Source organism: Callospermophilus lateralis, chromosome 18 (assembly GCF_048772815.1).
Source record: "Callospermophilus lateralis isolate mCalLat2 chromosome 18, mCalLat2.hap1, whole genome shotgun sequence".
In the NCBI taxonomy this organism is placed as follows: Eukaryota; Metazoa; Chordata; class Mammalia; order Rodentia; family Sciuridae; genus Callospermophilus; species Callospermophilus lateralis.
Genome location: NC_135322.1, coordinates 41,268,616 through 41,286,537, shown reverse-complemented (window position 1 = coordinate 41,286,537; position 17,922 = coordinate 41,268,616). Strand labels below are relative to the sequence as shown.

Here is a 17,922-nt window from a genome sequence, read left to right as displayed (position 1 = left end):
ACCCCTGGAGAGCCCAGAAGCCCTGGCGTCCTGGGTTGAGGTGGAGGGCCACTCCCTGGCCAGCAGGTGTCCTCTTCAGTCCTGGACACTTTGCAGGACTCTGTTTGGGCCTCAAGGAGGCAGATTTCCTGCGCCTCCCTGTCTCCCCCCCGTGCCCGCTCCCTGCCTGCCGAGCCTGGGCTGGTTCCGGTGCCCTGCCACTGAGCTGTGACGGGCAGCCAGTCCTGTTAGCAGGTCAAGGCCTTGACCCACGTCTGTCCTTCACCCGTCTGCCTGTCTGTCTCTGTCTTGTCCCTGGTGACAGGACAGTGGAAAGCTGTGGGAGGAAGAGGCATCGGGCTGAGGCCCCGCCCAGCTGGGTGTTCGTCCCTTTCTGGTGCCCATGTGGTCCCCACGTGTAGGTGGCCTTGGAGCTGGCCTGGCTGACCCCCTTGCACACACCGCTCTTGCTTCCTTTGGTAACTGCTTCCCGCGGGGCCCAGCTGGGCCCCTCTTCTCTTCTACACTCTCGAGAGGAAGTTTGAGGTTTAGGAAGCCGTTTCTCCCGGGGACAGTGTCCTTCATCTTTCTCAGCAGCGGTTGCCTGCAGGCTGGCGGAGGGGAGGCGTCTTGGTTCAGGCCGGGCATCTCCAGAAGCTTCCCAGTGAAGTGACCTCTGGGAACCTGCAGGCCCCCGGCTGGCTCCATGCTGTCGCCTCCCTTGCCCCCGCCACCCCTGCTGGCGTCCCTGTCCCATGGTGGATGCCCGGCCCCTGCCCTGTGTCCCTGGCACAGTGGGCCCTCTCCTGGGCCAGGTGGGCCCAGCTGCCCGGCTGATGAGCTGCTACTTTGCTTGTAGGTGGGCGGCTCTTTGGCAGCGGGAGGTGCTCCAGCCTGTCGGGGTCTCCGGGCGCAGCCCCCGTGGTGCATAGGATGGTGGAGGCCATGTCCCAGCTTCAGGAGGAGAAGTGCCAGCTTCAGGAGGAGCTGGTGGTCCTACGGGAGAGGCTGGCCCTCCACGACAGTGACCAGCAAGCCACATCCGCCCAGCTGCAGAACCAGGTACCCGGGGAGGCAGGGACAGCAGAGGTCCACTGTGGAGCGAGCGTGGAGGGTGCTGGAGGGAGACAGGGTCTTCTGAGCAGCCTCGGCACGTGCTAGAGGGCAGGGTGCAAGAACCAGAGGACTGGGCCTCCCTCCCGGCCTTCCTCCTGCCCCGTCGCCTGTGGGGCCAGGTGTCCCCTTCAGGAAGTGCTGTACCGGGCCTGGAGCTGTCCAGGAGGACCAGCGACTGACCCTGGCCCTCTTCGTCCCTCTCTTCTTCCCCAGCTCCATGTGGGCCCCTTTCCTGGGGCTCGGCTCCCCACTTCGGGCTCAGCAGCTGTCTCCGTGGCCACCTTAGCCCTGCCGGCTCACCCACGGTCCCCAGCCCCACCTGCGGTGTCCGTGGCCTGGCCTGGTTTTCGGGCCCTTGGGCTCCCGGCCTGGGCTCTCTCTCGACAGCGCTGCCCTCAGGTGGGGCCACACTCTTCCTCTATCCTGTGATCTAACAGGTCACCCAGACAGGTGGCCGTCTGCCTGAGGGGACGTCACTAGATTCTTGACTTGGCCTGAGTTCCAGGAGCAGTGGATACTCACAAGCCTCTTCTGAGCGCAGGGTCTCTTGCGGCTCTTGAGAGCTCTCTCTTCTGCCCATCCACCCCCGTGTGCGTTGGGCAGGCCTCCCTGTGGCCTCCCTGTGTCCCCTTGTGTCCTCACCTCATGGCTTTTCTGTTGGCCTGCTGTCCCGATGACAGGAGGCTCCTGCTCTGCATTCCTGTGCCCACTCGTGCCTGCCTGTCCTCCTAGTGGTTCTGTGAGCCTTTCCTACCAGGCTGGGCATAGGGGATACTCGGGGACAGGCAGGCCCCTGCCCTGGGGAGGCTCTGTCCTGGGGGCAGATGGACATTTGTTGCCTCCAGGTAAAGTGAGAATAGTGACGGGAAGGGCATGCACATGGCTTTGAGGACTTGCCTGAGTTCAGGAACAGCCTCCTGAGAAGGCAGTCCTGGAGCTGAGGTCAGGCACAGAGCCGAGGGAAGTGCCTTCTGGGCCGAGGAAACAGCCAGTGCAAAGGGACTGTGGCAGCAGGTGGAGGGAGGCTGGAAGTGCTGCCCTGGGGGCTGTGGTTGGGTCAGGGCCCACCCCGGAGGCCACACATCTGGCCCAAGGCAAGAACTCAGTAGCAGCACCACCCTCCCTGGTTTAGGTTGACTAGACACCACTTTTCAAACAAGTTTTTTATTTTTTATTTTTAAGAGCTTTGTGGAGACATAATTCATAGACCATTAAATCCACCCCTTTAAGGAGGTCAGTTGGTGGTTGTAAGTATGTCAGGATGACGATGCACCCGTCACCCCTAATTTAAAGTCATTTTCATCACCCTAAGAAGAGCTAGTGACAGTCATTCCCTGCTTCCCCTCCCCCAGCCCTGGGCAGCCATGATCCACTGTCTGTTTTGATGGTTTCTCCTTTTCTGACGTCTCGTCGGATCAAAATAACATGGGGCCTTTCTCTATTTGAAACACATTTTTAAAAACTCTCTTTCCTTTTATTTGGCAAAACCGACTGACTTTGTAAGCGGGCAAGTGGAAGGAGAGACACCCTGGCTTCTGGTGTCCTTGGGCCCCAGCTCTCCCGCCTCGTGGAGGAGAGCCCCAGCCCCCTCCCCCAGTGACCTGGGAGTTCAGAGCAGTCTGCTCAGGTTTTACCTGTGGACTTTCTGATTTCCAGCACTTTTCTGGAAATTTCTCATGGATATCCCTGAATCCCCAGGTCTCTGGGCTGCTTTCTGGAGGGTCAGACCAGGAGACGGGGCCTCCGCCTGGGCCTGGAGCCAGCCAGGGTCAAGCCCTGGTGTGGCCCTGCTCATTAGCCATGACCTTGGACTAGTTCAGGACCACTCTGAACCTCAGCCTCCCGTCTGTAAAGCGGCTGTCGCCACAGCACCTGGGTGAGGTGACCCCCACGCCTTACTGGGATTGCCGTCACCATCACCACCCTCACCGTCACTGGGGCGCGTGTTGGGTTTGGAGTCCTGGGAGCAGAACCCTCATCCTGGCTGTGCGACTCCAGCTGGGCCTCCGCAGGAAGCCACCGGAGCCTCCCTGTCCCAGGCTCTGGGCGAGCTCCTACTTGTGGCTCTGTGGTTACGGTGGGTCAGCTGCGAGGGAGGATGGGAAACCAGCAGGCGCACTGAGGAGCCTGACGCCGCCCGGGCGCCTGTCCTGCCAGATCTGGTCCCCGCGGCCTGGCTGTGGTCGGACGCCGACTTCCACGTTCCTGAGTGCTCTCCCCTGAGGAAAGGCCACCGTGGGGTACCCGCCGCCTGGCTCTCAGTGCTGGTCCTCGGCCTCGTCCAGACTCGCCCCTGCCTGTGGCGCTGACTCTCAGTGTGTTCTACAGGCCACCGGGGGGGACTCTGCCAGGCAGCCAGGTCCCAGCTGCAGCCGAGGTCACCACAGAGTCGGGCCACCTCAGGTGAATTGCTGGCCGAGCCCTGTCCCTGGGGACCTCAGCCCTTCCTCCTGTGCAGTGGGCATGATGACAGTACCCACCACAGGACTGAGGGGGCCAGGTGACGTTCTCACCAAGCCTCTGGCCCCACTGGGAGATGACGGGACACATGTGCCTGCCACTGTCACCCTTGGCACCTGGGCTTGTGGGACCTCTTTGTCACTGTCACATGTGGTGTTTCTGATAATGAGAGCACTCAGGACAGGGGGCTGCAGACCCCAGGCACCCAGAAGGTCCAGGTCACAAAGGCCTCTGGTCCTGCTCTGGTGACTGGTCCCAAGGACCCTACTGCGTGTTGGCAACCACAGCCCCAGGCCATGTCCCGAGGCCTCCCGCTCGCCGTGGCTTGTGGTCCCCCAGGTCCCCCAGCGTCGTGCTGCCCAGCGGCCCCGCCTCTCCTCCCTGCACCTTGGGGCGGAGCCATCCAGGGCGTCCTCAGGGCTTGCAGACCAGGAGACCAGCGCTGGGTCGCCGCTGTCCTGTTTGTCCGTCCTGTTTTTAAAATTCCATTTTAAGCCAGGTGCAGTGGCCCTCGCCTGTAATCCCAGCAGCTGGGGAGGCTGAGGCAGGAGGATGGCGAGTCCAAAGCCAGCCTCAGCAATGGTGAGGTGCTAAGCCACTCAGTGAGCCCCTGTCTCTAAACAAAATACAAAGTAGGGCTGGGGGTGGGGCTCAGTGGCCAAGTGCCCCTGAGTTTGACTCCTAGTACCAAAAAACAAACAACAGAACAACCAATTTAACCATTTTTCAAAAATCGCAGTCGAATGCACGTAGGGTAAAAATCGCTGCCGTGACCATGTTGAAGTGCAGAGTCTGGGTGTGGAGACCCTCCACACCCACGGCAGCTGTCGGGTCCTTCCTTCGGCCTGGATGGCACTCGGTGCCTCCTGAGTGGGGTCCCAGCGGTGACTGGCTCACCCCACTTGGCATAAGTCCTCAGGACTCCTCCTGTTGCATGGGGGCCAGATTGTCCTTTTACAGGCTGAAGACTATTCCTTGTGTAAACACTCGACATTGCTTGTTCATTTCGTTTACCCTTGAACTCATTGGTGGGGTGCTTGCACCTTCTGGCGATTGTGAATCACGCTGCTGTGAACATGGGTGTGCAAATACTTCCTCAGGTTCCTGCCTCAATTCCTTTAGGAATAGACTCAGGATTGGAATTACTGGATCCGATGGTAATTGCATTGTTAAATTTTCTGAGGTGCTGCCCTACTGGGTTCCATAGCAGCTGTACCATCTGACCTTCCTCCTAGCCACACACAAGGGTTCCACTCCCCCTACAGCCTCACCAACACTTATTATTTTTGTTACGATTTATTTATTTATTTATTTTTGTGCTGGGATTGAACCCAGGGGTGCCTAACCACTGAGGCTCACCCCCAGCCTTTTTGTATTTTATTTAGAGACAGGGTCTCACCGGGTTGCTTAGGGCCTCCATAAGTTGCTGAGGCTGGCTGCGAACTCCTATCCTCCTGCTCAGCCTCTGGAACCCTGGGATTACAGGCTTGCAGGCTGTATCTATATACCAGTGCTGTGAAGTGGCATCTCACCGGTTCTGATTTGTGCATCCCTAATGCTTAGTGATGCTGAGCATCTTCTGCTGGGCATTTTGGCCAGTTGTGTATCATCTTTGGAGAAAATGTGTAACTTAGTTCTTCGCCTATGTTTTAATCAGATTGTTGAGTTGTAAGAGTTCACGATGCAGGTTTTTCTCCCATTGCCTTTTTATTCCATTAGTGTACTTTGTTATGCAAAAGTTTTTATTTTATTATTAGGAGTATTATTATTAGTAGTAGTATAGGAATTGAACCCAGGGGCACTTAACCACTGAGCCACATCCTCAGCCTGTTTTACTTTTGAGTCAAAGCCTTGCTGAGTTGCTGAAGCAGGCCTCAAACTTGTCATCCTCCTGCCTCAGCGTCCCAGTCCCTGGGATTACAGGCGTGTGTCACCATGCCCCGCAAAGTTTTTAAAGTTTTTGAAGACCAACTTATCTGTTTTTTCTTTCATTACTTTTATTCTTTCTAGGGTCATATCCAAGAAATCATTGTGAAATTCCAGGCCATGAACTTTCTTCTCAGAGTGTTGCAGTTTTATCTGTGATATTTAGTTGGTCCACTTTGAGTTAATTTTTGTCTGTAAAGTCCAGCTTCATTCTTCTGCATGTGGACATACCTGCGGGCTTCCAGCACCACTCGCTGAGAGGACTGACCTTTACACTAAATGGTCAGAACTTAACTCTGAGTCCTTTGTTCCTTTCCAATTGTCTTTAAATGGGATTGCCAAGGCCACCCTGCTCTGATCACCGCAGCTCTCCATTTTGAGACTTCCACCTGGTTGTTCTCTTCCAAGGTCGTTTTGTCTATTTCGTGTCCCTTGAGATTCCCTATGAATTTTAGGGTGAATTTATTCTTGTTTGTTTAAAAATGTCGTTGGAACTTCAAGGGTTGCATTGAATCTGTAGGTGACTTTGGATACATCGAGCCATATGAGGTCTCCAGGATGGCATTTCATTTCTTGGTGTCTTCTTTAATCTCTGTTTTTCCCCCTTCAGTGCTGGGAACCGCACTCAGGCCCTGCTCAGGCCAAGCTGTGCCCCAAGTCCCAGCCCCAGCCCTGCTTTAATCTCCGCAAACTTTTGTAGTTTTCCAGTGTAGAAGTTTTCACCTCCTTGATTCATTCCTAGCTATTTTATTCTCTTGGATGCTGTTGTAAACGGAATTATTTTCTTCTTTTCCTTGTTGAATTGTGATGGAAACACAACTGATTTTGTGGCCTCTCGGGGCGGACATTCCTGACACGGCAGTCGTTGCCTCTAGTTGGCTGGCAGCTCCGGTCTTTGGAGGTGCTGTGAGCCCCTTCCACACCTCCTAACCCACACCCCTCGTCTCACACACACTGTACCAGCCTCACCCACAGGCCCTGCTCCGCCCGGTCCCTCATGGATTCAGCATTTGTCCTCCATGTATTTACTGAGCACCTACTATGTGCACTGGGCACCACAGATAAAAATCCCTGACTTTGCAGACCTTTTGTTCTAGTATACTAGACATATAGGTTGATAATTCGGAATCAAATAATCCAAAGTTCTCCTTAATCCAAAACATATGAGTATCAACATCGTAGCACAAGTCTGGTGGCTCAGTGTACACAAATTTTCCGTATGCAAAATTATTAAAAATATTGTATAAAATTATCCGCAGGCTATGTATAAGTCAGGTGTGAGACATTAAAAGAACTTTTTTAGGGGGTGGGTACTGGGAATTGAACTCAGGGGCACTTGCCCACTGAGCCACATCCCCAACCCTGTTTTGTATTTTATTTAGAGACAGGGGCTCACTGAGTGGCTTAGCGCCTCACTTTGGCTGAAGCTGGCGTTGAACTCACAGTCCTCCTGCCTCAGCCTCCTGAGCTGCTGGGATCACAGGCATGAGCCATTGCGCCCAGTATATGAATTCTGTATTTAGTTGGATCCCATCCTCAAGATGTCTTGTTACTTATATGCAAATATTCCAAAATCTGAAGTTAAAAAATGTGGTCTTAAGCACTTGGGATCAAGTACACTTAACCTGTAACAGGGTGCTGGGCCCTATTGTAAGTGGTTCGTGTATATTTTCTCAATTGATATCCAAGACAACCGTGGTGAGGCAGCCTGATCATACAGATGAGGAAAATAAAGAGAACAGAGAAGTGAAGACGCCCCTCCAAGGTCACCTGAGGTCACCGCATGTGAGAGGGGTCTGGGTTAGGACCTGGGCAGTCTGGCTGGAGAATCCATTGTTCTCGATGCTATTCCTATTCCTCAGGGAAAAAGGACGTAAGGGTGAACTCTTGGCAGCTGAGTGGACAGGGGCAGACAGGCCTGGCCAGTGGTCACAGAGCCATGAGCCAGCATACCAGGAGGGGCAGAGTGTTGGGGCAGGATGGGGACTGGCTGGAAAGGGGTGCTCCCGAGGGGCTCCCAGGTCCGCCACAGCCAATAGCAGGTGACCACGCTGCCCAGGCGAGGCGGGCGGGCGGTGGGGAGGTAATGAGCAGGCTGCCCGCCTCAGGAGGCCGCCTCAGGAGCTGACAGCTGATAAAACAGACCAGGGTGCCCCCCGTCCCATGACGTGTGAATGCAGGTTTCTGTCGGGTCAGCAGAAGGCCCGGCTTCCTGGGCCCTCAGCAACAAGACTGGTCTTCTCTAGCTGGGAACCGCCAGGAAGGGGGTGACACCTGCCCAGGCTGGCCCTGCTGAACTCTGAGTTGACCCCTGGGCTGGCCTGGGACCCTTTCCGCAACCTGGTTGGGAGGCTGTGCTCCCCTGTGACTTGGCCTTTGGCTCAGGCATGTGCACAATGCCCCTTGATGTCACTGCCAGTATTTATTGAGCAGCTACTCATGTTGGCCCCACATGGGGCGTGGCCCTCCCCTTAGGCTGACCGCCACGGGAGGCCGTCGTTGGCTCTCCCCTCTCCACTCCCCACTGCTCCCAGCCCTGTCTCCTGTCTGGTCCTCTGGGGGCCCTGCTTGCTTCTGACTTCTTGTTCACTTTCCCTAACTCTGTGAGACTTGCCCGCTGTGCCTTCAAGTCCAGGAGGAGGTTGGTCTTGCCCCCCCGCCCTCCTGGAGCGAGCCCTCCGCGTGGAGGGTGGGGGTCCCCCTCCTGGCTGGTGTTCTTGTTTCCCAGCCCCTGATGGAGCTGGCCTGCAGGGGCCATAGAGTCATTTAGTTGCTTGGGCCTGAGCAGGCTGTGGTCACCTTGGCCAGGGTGCCTGAAAGGGTCAGTCCACCTGCTCTGCTGCATGCTACTTGTCCCAGGAGGTGACTTAGCATCTGACATCTCCGACCAAACCAACCCTCCTCCCCTGTTAAGGGCAAGCCCCCCCCCCCACAGCCCCACTGTCTGATTCCAGAGCCAGGAGCACCCAGGCCCCATTGTGATGCCAGAAAGGCCCAGCATGAGGGGCAGGCCGGGAGGGGCACCTGTAACCCAGCCAACCTGCAAAACCCTCTTTCAAGGCATCGGCGGGCCCGAGTGCAGGCATCGAGATGGTTGAGGTCAGAGTGCAGCCCTGGGGAGGGGAGTGGCTGGGGGAGGTGCCCAGACCTTTGCATAAGCTGGACATAGACCCAGGACATAGTCCAGGGTGAGGGGACTCCAGGGAACACGCTTGAGACTTTCAGCAGTGTCTAATGCTCAGAAGCATCAGGGGTGGTCGGCTGTAGCTCTTCGGCCTGAGACCCCCCCACCCTAGAATCTTGCTTTGGCTTTTCATGTTGACAGCTGCGTTGGGCAGACCTGGGGTGTGGGAGAGGGAGGGGGCGTTGAGAAAGGGGCCGGGAGGGGGCTTCGTGGTCGCATGTGTGAAGCCTGGCTTCCATCCCCAGCAGGGTGATGAACAAGACAAAACCACCCCTTGGTCAGAGACTCCAGGTCCTCTCTGGGCTTGTCTGGGCAGCAGGCAGGAGGCAGCCGAGAGGCGGGACTGAGAACTCTTCAAACTTCACACAAACTCTAGAACAGAATCCTGGCCAGCGGCACTGTGCGCTGAGACGCAGACGCTGTAATTTACCCAGCGCTGCCGCGATGGCGGCCATCAGGCTGTTCCCCGTGTTGTGACTTAGGATAGAAAAGCTGCCTCATCCCTTCTGGGATCTGAGCCCCTCCACATTCCAGACTCCCAGCCCCAGAAAAGGGACACTCGGGGCGGGCAGAGGTGGCGCCAGCTTTGCCTCCCTGCCTGGCCCATGACCCAGGGCATCGCTAGGTAGGACCATGCTGGAGGTGGTGACAGTGTGACAGATTTGGCCCTCAGGTCACCTGCATGTCCCCCAGGTGGCCATGGGCAGGCTGGTAGGATCGTCCACCCCCAGCTGGGTCTTGTGTCTTCGGACCCCCTCCCACCCAGGAGCAAGCAGGGCTTTTTTTGAAGGAGGGGCAGATCTCCTGGCCCATTGCTCCCAGAGCCACCTGGAAGCAGAGGCCCCGCTGACTCCAGCCCCAGGAGGCAGTGACCTCCAAGGTCAAGGGCTGCCCACAGGCTTGATGAACAGCAATATAAAATGGAGCAGCTCCACACACCCCCAAATCCAATGTCAGCCTCCCTTGAGAGAAAAGGGAGTGTGCCCCCTGGTTGAGGGACATGGGGAGCACATGTGGCTGCCTCCTTGGGTGGCTCTTGGGCATCTGATCCCACACAGCCCCTCACCCGCCTTACCGGGCTGGCTCCTGTAGGAGGTGGACATTGTCACTGTCATTTAGTCATTGAAACCCAGTGTTTTGTGGCCGGCTGGTGTAAACCTCCTGAACCACCAGAGTGAGCCTGACTCTCACTGAGCCTTTTCCCAGGTGAGACGTGGTCATTACAGAGTGTTCTGGAAGAGAACCCAAATACACTCTGGTGAATGCTGGTGCTGAGGTCTTTTCTGCCTGTTATTTCCTGAGAAGAGGCTCCTGGGGGTGGGGGTGGGGGCTGCTGCAGGCCCAGGGTCTGAGATGTCTGAGGCCTATGGGTCAGTTGGGGACAGGGAAGGGTCACCGTCCTGGGGTCTGTGCTCTAGGGTCTGGCCTCCTGTGGCTCTAGCCACTGTAGGGTGCCATTGCTTGCTGATGGGGTGAATACCCCCCTTTCTCTCTCAGCTTTGGTCAGCCACGGCTCTCCTGCAAAGGAGACTGGGGTCGGGGGTGGACACAGGTGCCAGGCGGGCTTTGGCTGTGGGCAGACCTGGCTCCACAGGCCAACTTGCCAGAAACTACTCGAAGAAGAAAATTCTGAGCACTAGGCAGGGATGAATCCATGGCTTGTGGAGCCTGGGCTTGATATGATTTGAGGGCCCTTTTAAAATTACAGACATGAATACAGGGGTCTGTGCCAAGCAGGGATCCCGCGTCTGTCTTAGAGCTGCTTCTGGGGCGGGCCCGGCCCAGCGAGTGACGCCTCTGTGCCTCAGCCTTTTCTTTTTTGGTACCAGGATTGGACCCAGGCACTTAACCACTGCTCACCCTCTCCTCCTGCGCTGTCTCCAGGGCTCTCTTAACCACTGAGCCACAAAGAGCTGGGGAGCTCTTTTCTATTTCATTTAAAGACAGGGTCTGGCTGAGTTGCTTAGGGCCTCCCTGCCCCTCGGCTGCACTTCAGACCTCCCTGAGGCGCCTGGGCTGGCCTGGCCCTGCGGTGACAGGCGCTGAAGGCTGTGGCACAGGCCAGCTTCCTCCTACTTGGAGTCTCAGGCCTGGCCTGAGGCTGTGGCTCTGGAGGGGCTGGGAGAAGCCTGGTGGGTCCTTGAACTGGTGCAGGAGAGAGGACGGGGAGGGCTGAGGTGAGGGCCAAGGCTTACCCTCCCTGGCTCTGTGCCCGCAGGTGGAAAATCTGAAGGAGAAGCTCATCAGCCAGGCCCAGGAAGTGAGCCGACTGCGCTCCGAGCTGGTGAGGCTCTGCAGGGCCACCCCGGGGGCTGTCCTTGCACCCCTGCCCGTCCCCCAGCCCTCACGTCCATCCCACCCAGAGACTACTGCCACAGCTGGTGGCCGTTGTGTGGCTCCTGAGCGGAGGGGGCTGGTTCTTATTGGCTTACGTAAAACAGGAGTGTGAACTCTGTGCATAAATGTGACTTCTTGTTACTTTCACACTCAGGAAAGTAGGCGGAGGGGCGGGGCAGCGGGGCCCTGCTCACCCCTCTCCTCCCGCTGTCTCCAGGGCTCTCTGGGCTCCTGCTCTCGTCCCTGCTCCCTGTCCCTTTTCTCCTTCCTCCGTGCCTCCTCGCCTCTCTCCCTTTCCCTGCCCTTGCACGCCTTCCGTCTGCCCTTCTTGCTGTGCCACCTGTCCTTGCCACATGCCCCCCCTGGGCCCTGGCTCTCCGCAGGGAGGCACTGACCTGGAGAAGCACCGGGACCGGCTGATGGTGGAGAATGAGCGGCTGAGGCAGGAGCTGCGGCGCTGCGAGTCGGAGCTGCAGGAGTGGCGGGCCCAGCCATCGGGACCCTGCCCGGGCTGCGAGCACAGCCAGGTGAGGCGCTCGCCCGGGCCGGGATCAGCTTCCCATGGGGAACCCAGTGCTCAGAGTGCCCCCTGACCCCCGCAGGAGAGCACCCAGCTCCGTGACAAGCTCTCCCAGCTGCAGCTGGAGGTGGCAGAGAACAAAGGCATGCTGTCGGAGCTGAACTTGGAGGTGCAGCAGAAGACGGACCGGCTGGCCGAGGTGGAGCTCAGGCTCAAGGACTGCCTGGCCGAGAAGGCCCAGGAGGAGGAGCGGCTGAGCCGGCGCCTGCGAGACAGTCACGAGACGATTGCCAGCCTGCGGGCCCAGTCCCCGCCTGTTAAGGTGAGCCACCAGCGGGCAGCCAGGAGCAGGGCCCTGTACAAGCTTCTGCCCGTGGCACCAGGGCTGGGCTGGCACGCAGGAGCAGCTGGTCCTGGTGAACAGGTGCCAGTCGCCAGAGGAATCCTCCAGTCGGTGCTGTCTTGCCTCTTCCCTCTGTGAATCAGGGCCAGGCCCAGTTAGGTAGCCAGCAAGCACTTGCGGAGGTGCCCACTGCATGTCAGGCCCAGATGAAGTGCAGCCTCTCGATTCTGCACCTTCCCGAGTGCTCCGGGCCAGGCTGGGCTGCGGCCAGGTCACTGTGCAGGCTTTGTTGAGACGAGAAGATTCCAGGAAGCCAGATTTGCAGCAGTCTGCAAAGCTTTTTGCAGCTCCTGTCATTTCTGTGGGGAGTCTTGAAGAGGCATCCCTGAGGCCCCCAGTGGCCAGCTGTGTCTTAGGTACCCACACGCCTCCATGTGCCCATCCTCCCCTCACCTTGCAGTATGTCATCAAGACAGTGGAGGTGGAGTCACCCAAGACCAAGCAGGCCCTCAGTGAGTCCCAGGCCCGGAACCAGCACCTGCAGGAGCAGGTGGCTATGCAGCGGCAGGTGCTGAAAGAGATGGAGCAGCAGCTGCAGAGCTCACATCAGCTGACCGTGCAGCTCCGGGCGCAGGTGTGTGGGCTGTGGGGTGCATGCTGGGCCAGGCCCTCTGTACAGTGGAGGGGTTAAGTATTTGAAGACCCCAGAGACTGGGGAGTCCAGTCTCTCATTTCTTTGATGGCCAAATGGCCAAGGGCAAGTTCTATATTTCCTGTCTGTACCATGATCTGGTCATTAGACCCTCCTGCACAGCGGGGACCCAGCATCATGATCACAGCATGTCTTTACTGCAGCCCAGCCCAGCACCTGTTCTGTGCCTGGACTGGGTTGGTGCAGGGGCTGATGCAGGAGGTGGTAGTGCATGGAGCTCACAGCCCTGTGTGGAGGAGAGAGGCGGCCATGCTACCCCTCCCTGGGAGTGGGGTTCACTGCTTGGAGCGTGGCTTCTTTCCTGGTACCTGCCTCCCCCGTTTGTGACCACTGAGCCTTCTTGGCCTGGTTGCCAGATTGCCATGTATGAGTCGGAGCTGGAGCGGGCACACGGGCAGATGCTGGAGGAGATGCAGTCCCTGGAGGAGGACAAGAACCGGGCCATCGAGGAGGCCTTTGCCAGAGCCCAGGTGGAGATGAAGGCCGTGCACGAGAACCTGGCAGGTGAGCCTGCTACCTGGGCCCCATCCGTCCCACGCCTTGGCCTCATACCATCAGCCTCATACCTCTCGTGTCCCCATAGGTGTCCGCACCAACCTGCTGACACTGCAGCCGGCGCTGAGGACCCTCACCAACGACTACAATGGGCTCAAGCGGCAGGTGCGTGGCTTCCCCCTGCTGCTGCAGGAGGCCCTCAGGAGCGTCAAAGCTGAGGTGAGCGAGGCCTAGAATCTGGGCAGATGAGATGCACCTGTTCCTTTATCTGCTATGTTTAATTTTGCATGTGGTTTTGGTGGCTGAACCCAGGGCTTTGCACACACAGACAAGCTCTCTGCCACCGAGCCAACCCCCGAGGCAGTTCTCTACAGCTGTACTTGTGCACTATGGGAATAGGGCCACCTGCAGGCTGGGCTTTTTTTTTTTTACACAATGCCTTTATTTTCTGCAGTGCTGAGGATTGAACCCAGCGAGCTAGGCAAGTGAGCCATGATATCAGCTCTATGCTGGGCCTCTCACAGCCTTTGGATCCTTGAATTTGTCCGACAGCTCTTTCCAGAGTCCATATATAGAAAATAGCTCTCCTTTAAAAAAAATTCTGTAGCCGGGCGTGTTGGTACACGCCTGTAATCTCAGCCACTCAGGAGGCTGATCACAAGTTCAATGCCAGCCTCAGCAATGGCAAGATGCTAAGCAACTCAGTGAGACCCTGTCTCTAAATAAAATACAAAATAGGGCTGGGAATGTGGCTCAGTGGTCGGGTGCCCCTGAGTTCAATCCTCATTAGCCCCCACATCCCCAAAGTTTTGCAACACATGGACATGGTGGAAAGCCAAGCCCTGCAGAGGGGCGTGGAAAGGAAGGGGCTCTTGGCCACTGCATCCCCTTGCCGGGGGCCACCTGTCTCCCTGCCCTTCCCCCGGATGTTCTGAGCATCATGAACAGGTACAAGGTCAGCATATGTACTCCCTTTACCTGACTGGGGGCATTACTGGACAGGGGGAGGTACTGGACCTGTGGCTTTGCATCCTGCTTTCTTCCCCTGTGAAATGTACCTTGGAGATCTTTCCCTATCAGCTCCTACAGATTTCCGAGTTCCACGCGTTACCCCCACTTTACAGATGAGAAGAGCGAGACTCAAAGGCCTTGGTCCAGTTGCCTCAGGCCCCCCACTACTTGGGTGGAGCTGGAACTTGAGCCTAGCTGACTCGAGTTGTGCTAGTGCTGTGGAGGGAGGCGACTCCCGCTCTTTGCTTGTCCCCAGGGTAACCTTGAGCTATTGGCTTAGCCTTGGGGGCCCATGACAGGGGGATGCTGGCAGTACCTGTCCGAGGGGTCATGGGAAATCGGACACGTGTCAAGCCCAGTCCAGGGCAGCAGTTGGCGTCCAGCTGGGCTGGGCCGTTGGTGGGGCGAGGCTGATGGAGTCCGCCCCTTCAACGGCGCGTGTCCCTCCAGATCGGCCAGGCCATCGAGGAGGTCAACACCAACAACCAGGAGCTGCTACGCAAGTACCGTCGGGAGCTGCAGCTGCGCAAGAAGTGCCACAACGAGCTGGTGCGGCTGAAAGGTGACTCCTGGGGACGTGGGCTGGCAAGCCGGCATATGGTCCCGAACTGGCTCGGCAGCCACCCTCTGAGCTGTGCCCGGTCCTCGAGAGCCACTGAAATCTCTCTGTAGACAAGGAATGGAGGCACAGAGAAGCCAGGGGACTTGCCACGTGGCAGTCACTGGCCCAGCTCTGAAGCTCCAGTGCCATGGCAGGTTACTTGCCAGGCCCTGGTGGCCGAGGGGAGCATGTGGTGCTGTAGCGCTGGTGGTGGGTGGCTGGAGTGCCACTTGTTCTGACCTGGGGCCTGGTCAAGCTGAGAATGTCACTCTTCCCTGCACGAGCTCCAGGGAGGTCCTGCTCTGGGCCGGCACTGTTCCACACACAGGGGGTTTGGCTGTGGCCCAGACGCTGTGCCCGCACCCACTGTGCTCACTTTAGCCAGGGGGAGTGGACAGAGATGAGAAGTCATGGGGAAAACCCCTAACCCTGCCCCGGGGCCAGTTGCAGGGCCCCATGGCTCAGGGCCCCATGGTGCAGGGGGCTGCCCAAGGAGGCAGCGCCAGAGCTGATCTGGCCTGTGAGTCGGAGAGGGAGGGAAGGCAGGGTCAAGCTGGCCACGGGGGGCACTTTGTCTTCATTGCAGGAGCACAGAGATCCCATAAAGGGGCTGGGAGAAAGAGGGTGGCATGAGCTGTCCCACTGCCTGTGCCTGTTAGATAACCATGCCACTTGTCCACTGTCTCTCTGGTCCTATTGGCCCGTCTGGTGCCCAAGCCTTGTCCTAGTTTTCACGGTGACCTTTTAGATTGATAGGACAAGTCCCTGGGCTCATAGGGCCCCAGCTCCTCATGGTGTAGATGGAATCCAGACAGGAGGTCTCCCCGAGACTGGGTGCAGTCTTGAGCCCCATGGCTGACCTTGCTCACTGTTCAAGGCAAGACTCCCACCCTTGAGTGGTCTGCCCAGGAGGAAAATGGACTAAGTGAACCCATACTATACTGTGAGTGACTAGTGACAGTTGTGGGCCACCTTGTCCTGGGAGGCTGTGACACCTGGGCCCCTAGTTTGCCTGGTCCTAACCCTGCCTGGGCTCATCTCTCCCACCCAAACCACCCCAGGAAACATCCGGGTCATTGCTCGTGTCCGACCAGTCACGAAAGAGGACGGGGAAGGACCTGAGGCCACCAATGCTGTGACCTTTGATCCCGATGATGACTCCGTCATCCACCTGCTGCACAAGGGCAAGCCTGTGTCCTTCGAGTTGGACAAGGTCTTCTCCCCGTGGGCCTCACAGCAAGATGTGAGTGTGGCCCGGGGACAGCATCTGCAGGGAAAAGGGGCACAGAATAGACACAACAGTGGGGGTGGGGTTGACAAGTCCCGCTCACCTTCCCTCTGGGAGAAAAGGGGGTGGAAAGCCAAGAGCAGGGGCCTCAGAGGACTGGGGGTGCAGCTCAGTGGTAGGGCACTTGCCTAGGGGGCTGGGCCCTGGGATGATTCCCAGCATGGCCAAAAGAAGCCTCCCTCAGGAAGGGGGGGATCCAGGCGAGCCTTCCCACCCACTGACCATGGCTTCACCTACTGACCGCGGCCCCCATCTGCAAGCCCGGGGCCTCCAGGCAGGGGTATGCTCCAGTAGCTCGGCAGAGTGGCTCAGGACTCAGTGCCCAGCCCTCAGCGGTGTGAGGACCTCGTGTCTCAGCTTCGTTCTTCTGTCACCTCCACCCAGCTAACCTGCCAGGCCTGCCTGTCCTGTGCCTTCCTGCTCCCACAGCTGGCCCTCCTTTGCTCCATCCTGTCCGCTGGCAGGAAGGCCAGGCCAGAGGGGTGCCAGGCCTGTGCTGCCTCTGTCTTCAACCCTTCTTGGGCCCCTGCTGGCCTCTGTGGGCAGTGTGTGCCACTGATGTCCTGGGTGGTGACTCGCTACTCAGGAGTCCCTAAGAAGGAGCTGGCTGCTACAGTTCTGTCACTTTGAAAGGGCCCTGGGCAGGGGAGGTGGCTGGACTGGGCCCCTGGTCGCAGGGCGCTGGAAGCCTTCTCTCTGCCCCCCCGCATCCCTCCAGGTGTTCCAGGAGGTGCAGGCCCTGATCACCTCCTGCATCGACGGCTTCAACGTCTGCATCTTCGCCTATGGCCAGACGGGCGCCGGCAAGACCTACACCATGGAGGTGGGTGCACCCCTTTTGCTGCTGGGGCTCCCTCGTCACCTCCAGGGTGTGGCGCAGAGCCTGCCTCACCTCCTTTGGCCCTTGCACCCACCCTGGGGACAGAGGCTATCAGACCTGAGTCAGCTCCTGGCCGGAAGAGGGGCTTCCTTCCAGGGCACTGCCGTGTCCCAGCAGGACAGGCAGTGGGGACAGCATGTAGGGCAGCAAACCGCCAGAGGATCTCGTCCAGCACAGGCCCCCGCAGTGCCCCTCAGGACGCAGCCTTCTCTCCCCACACACTTTGCAGAGCCTCCCCCTGCTTCATGGCTGCCTCGAGCTGCACCAGGTGGTGGGATGCATGGGGTGAGGCCTCACAGGCATCCCAGGGCATTGGGAGAGACTGGCCACGTGTGGCTGCTGTGGGAACCCAGTTTTTAGGGGGTACTGGAATTGAACCCTGGAGTGCTTAACCACTGAACCACCTCCCCAGCTCTTTTAAAAATATTTTGTTTAGAGACGGGGTCTCGCTGAGTTGCTTAGGGCCTCACTGAGTTGCTGAGGCTGGCTTTGAACTGTGATCCTCCTGCCTCAGCCTCTTGAGCTGCTGGGATGACAGGTGCGCGCCATGGTGACTAGCTAAACCCAGCTGTCAGGGCAGGGCTGCGTCTCCTTGAGGTGCAGCAGGAGCAGGTGGCTGGCCGAGGAGTGGGGCCTGAGAGGAGGAGGAACGCTGAGCGTGGATGGAAATTGGAAGCTGGCCTTCAGGGGTTTGCTGTTGGCTCATTAGTACTTCCCCGGCTCCTTGGGGAGTGTGTGTGTGTGTGTGTGTGTGTGTGTGTGTGTGGAATTCCAGGTAGGGGAGGAGGCAGGTGCCCCGTGTCTGGGTGAAGGTGGTGGGGGACTGGACGGGCCCTTCCGGCCAGCTTGTGGGTGCCCCCTGGGAGCCTGCCCTGGCTCTGTTCTGTCTGGGTTCTCGCTCCCCGAGTTCTGGGGTCATGGAGCCTAGTTACTGAGGGGCAGGCCAACTGGCAGACCAGGGACGGAGGTGGTGACGTTATGTGTGGCAACTCCTGGGTTCCCCACTGTCTTGGGGCTGCTCAGAGTTGGGGTGACTACCAGGACCACCAAGCATCTACCCTCAGAGCTCT

The 17,922-nt window shown here is 58.2% G+C and overlaps 1 protein-coding gene across 5 annotated transcripts in view; it reads left to right on the top strand.

Moving 5' to 3' along the window:
• Kifc3 (kinesin family member C3) overlaps positions 1-17,922 on the top strand; it is a 34,558-nt gene that overhangs the window by 12,455 nt on the left and 4,181 nt on the right. For 4 of the 5 annotated variants that reach the window (XM_076838406.2, XM_076838408.2, XM_077105793.1 and 1 more), the window contains 10 exons: positions 839-1,041; positions 10,884-10,949; positions 11,386-11,529; positions 11,605-11,844; positions 12,326-12,499; positions 12,934-13,081; positions 13,161-13,291; positions 14,534-14,645; positions 15,746-15,927; positions 16,691-16,795. In XM_076838406.2, coding sequence (XP_076694521.1) covers positions 839-1,041; positions 10,884-10,949; positions 11,386-11,529; positions 11,605-11,844; positions 12,326-12,499; positions 12,934-13,081; positions 13,161-13,291; positions 14,534-14,645; positions 15,746-15,927; positions 16,691-16,795 — 1,505 coding nt within the window. The remainder of the gene's footprint in view (positions 1-838; positions 1,042-10,883; positions 10,950-11,385; positions 11,530-11,604; positions 11,845-12,325; positions 12,500-12,933; positions 13,082-13,160; positions 13,292-14,533; positions 14,646-15,745; positions 15,928-16,690; positions 16,796-17,922) is intronic. The other variant, XM_076838409.1, reaches the window with a different exon arrangement.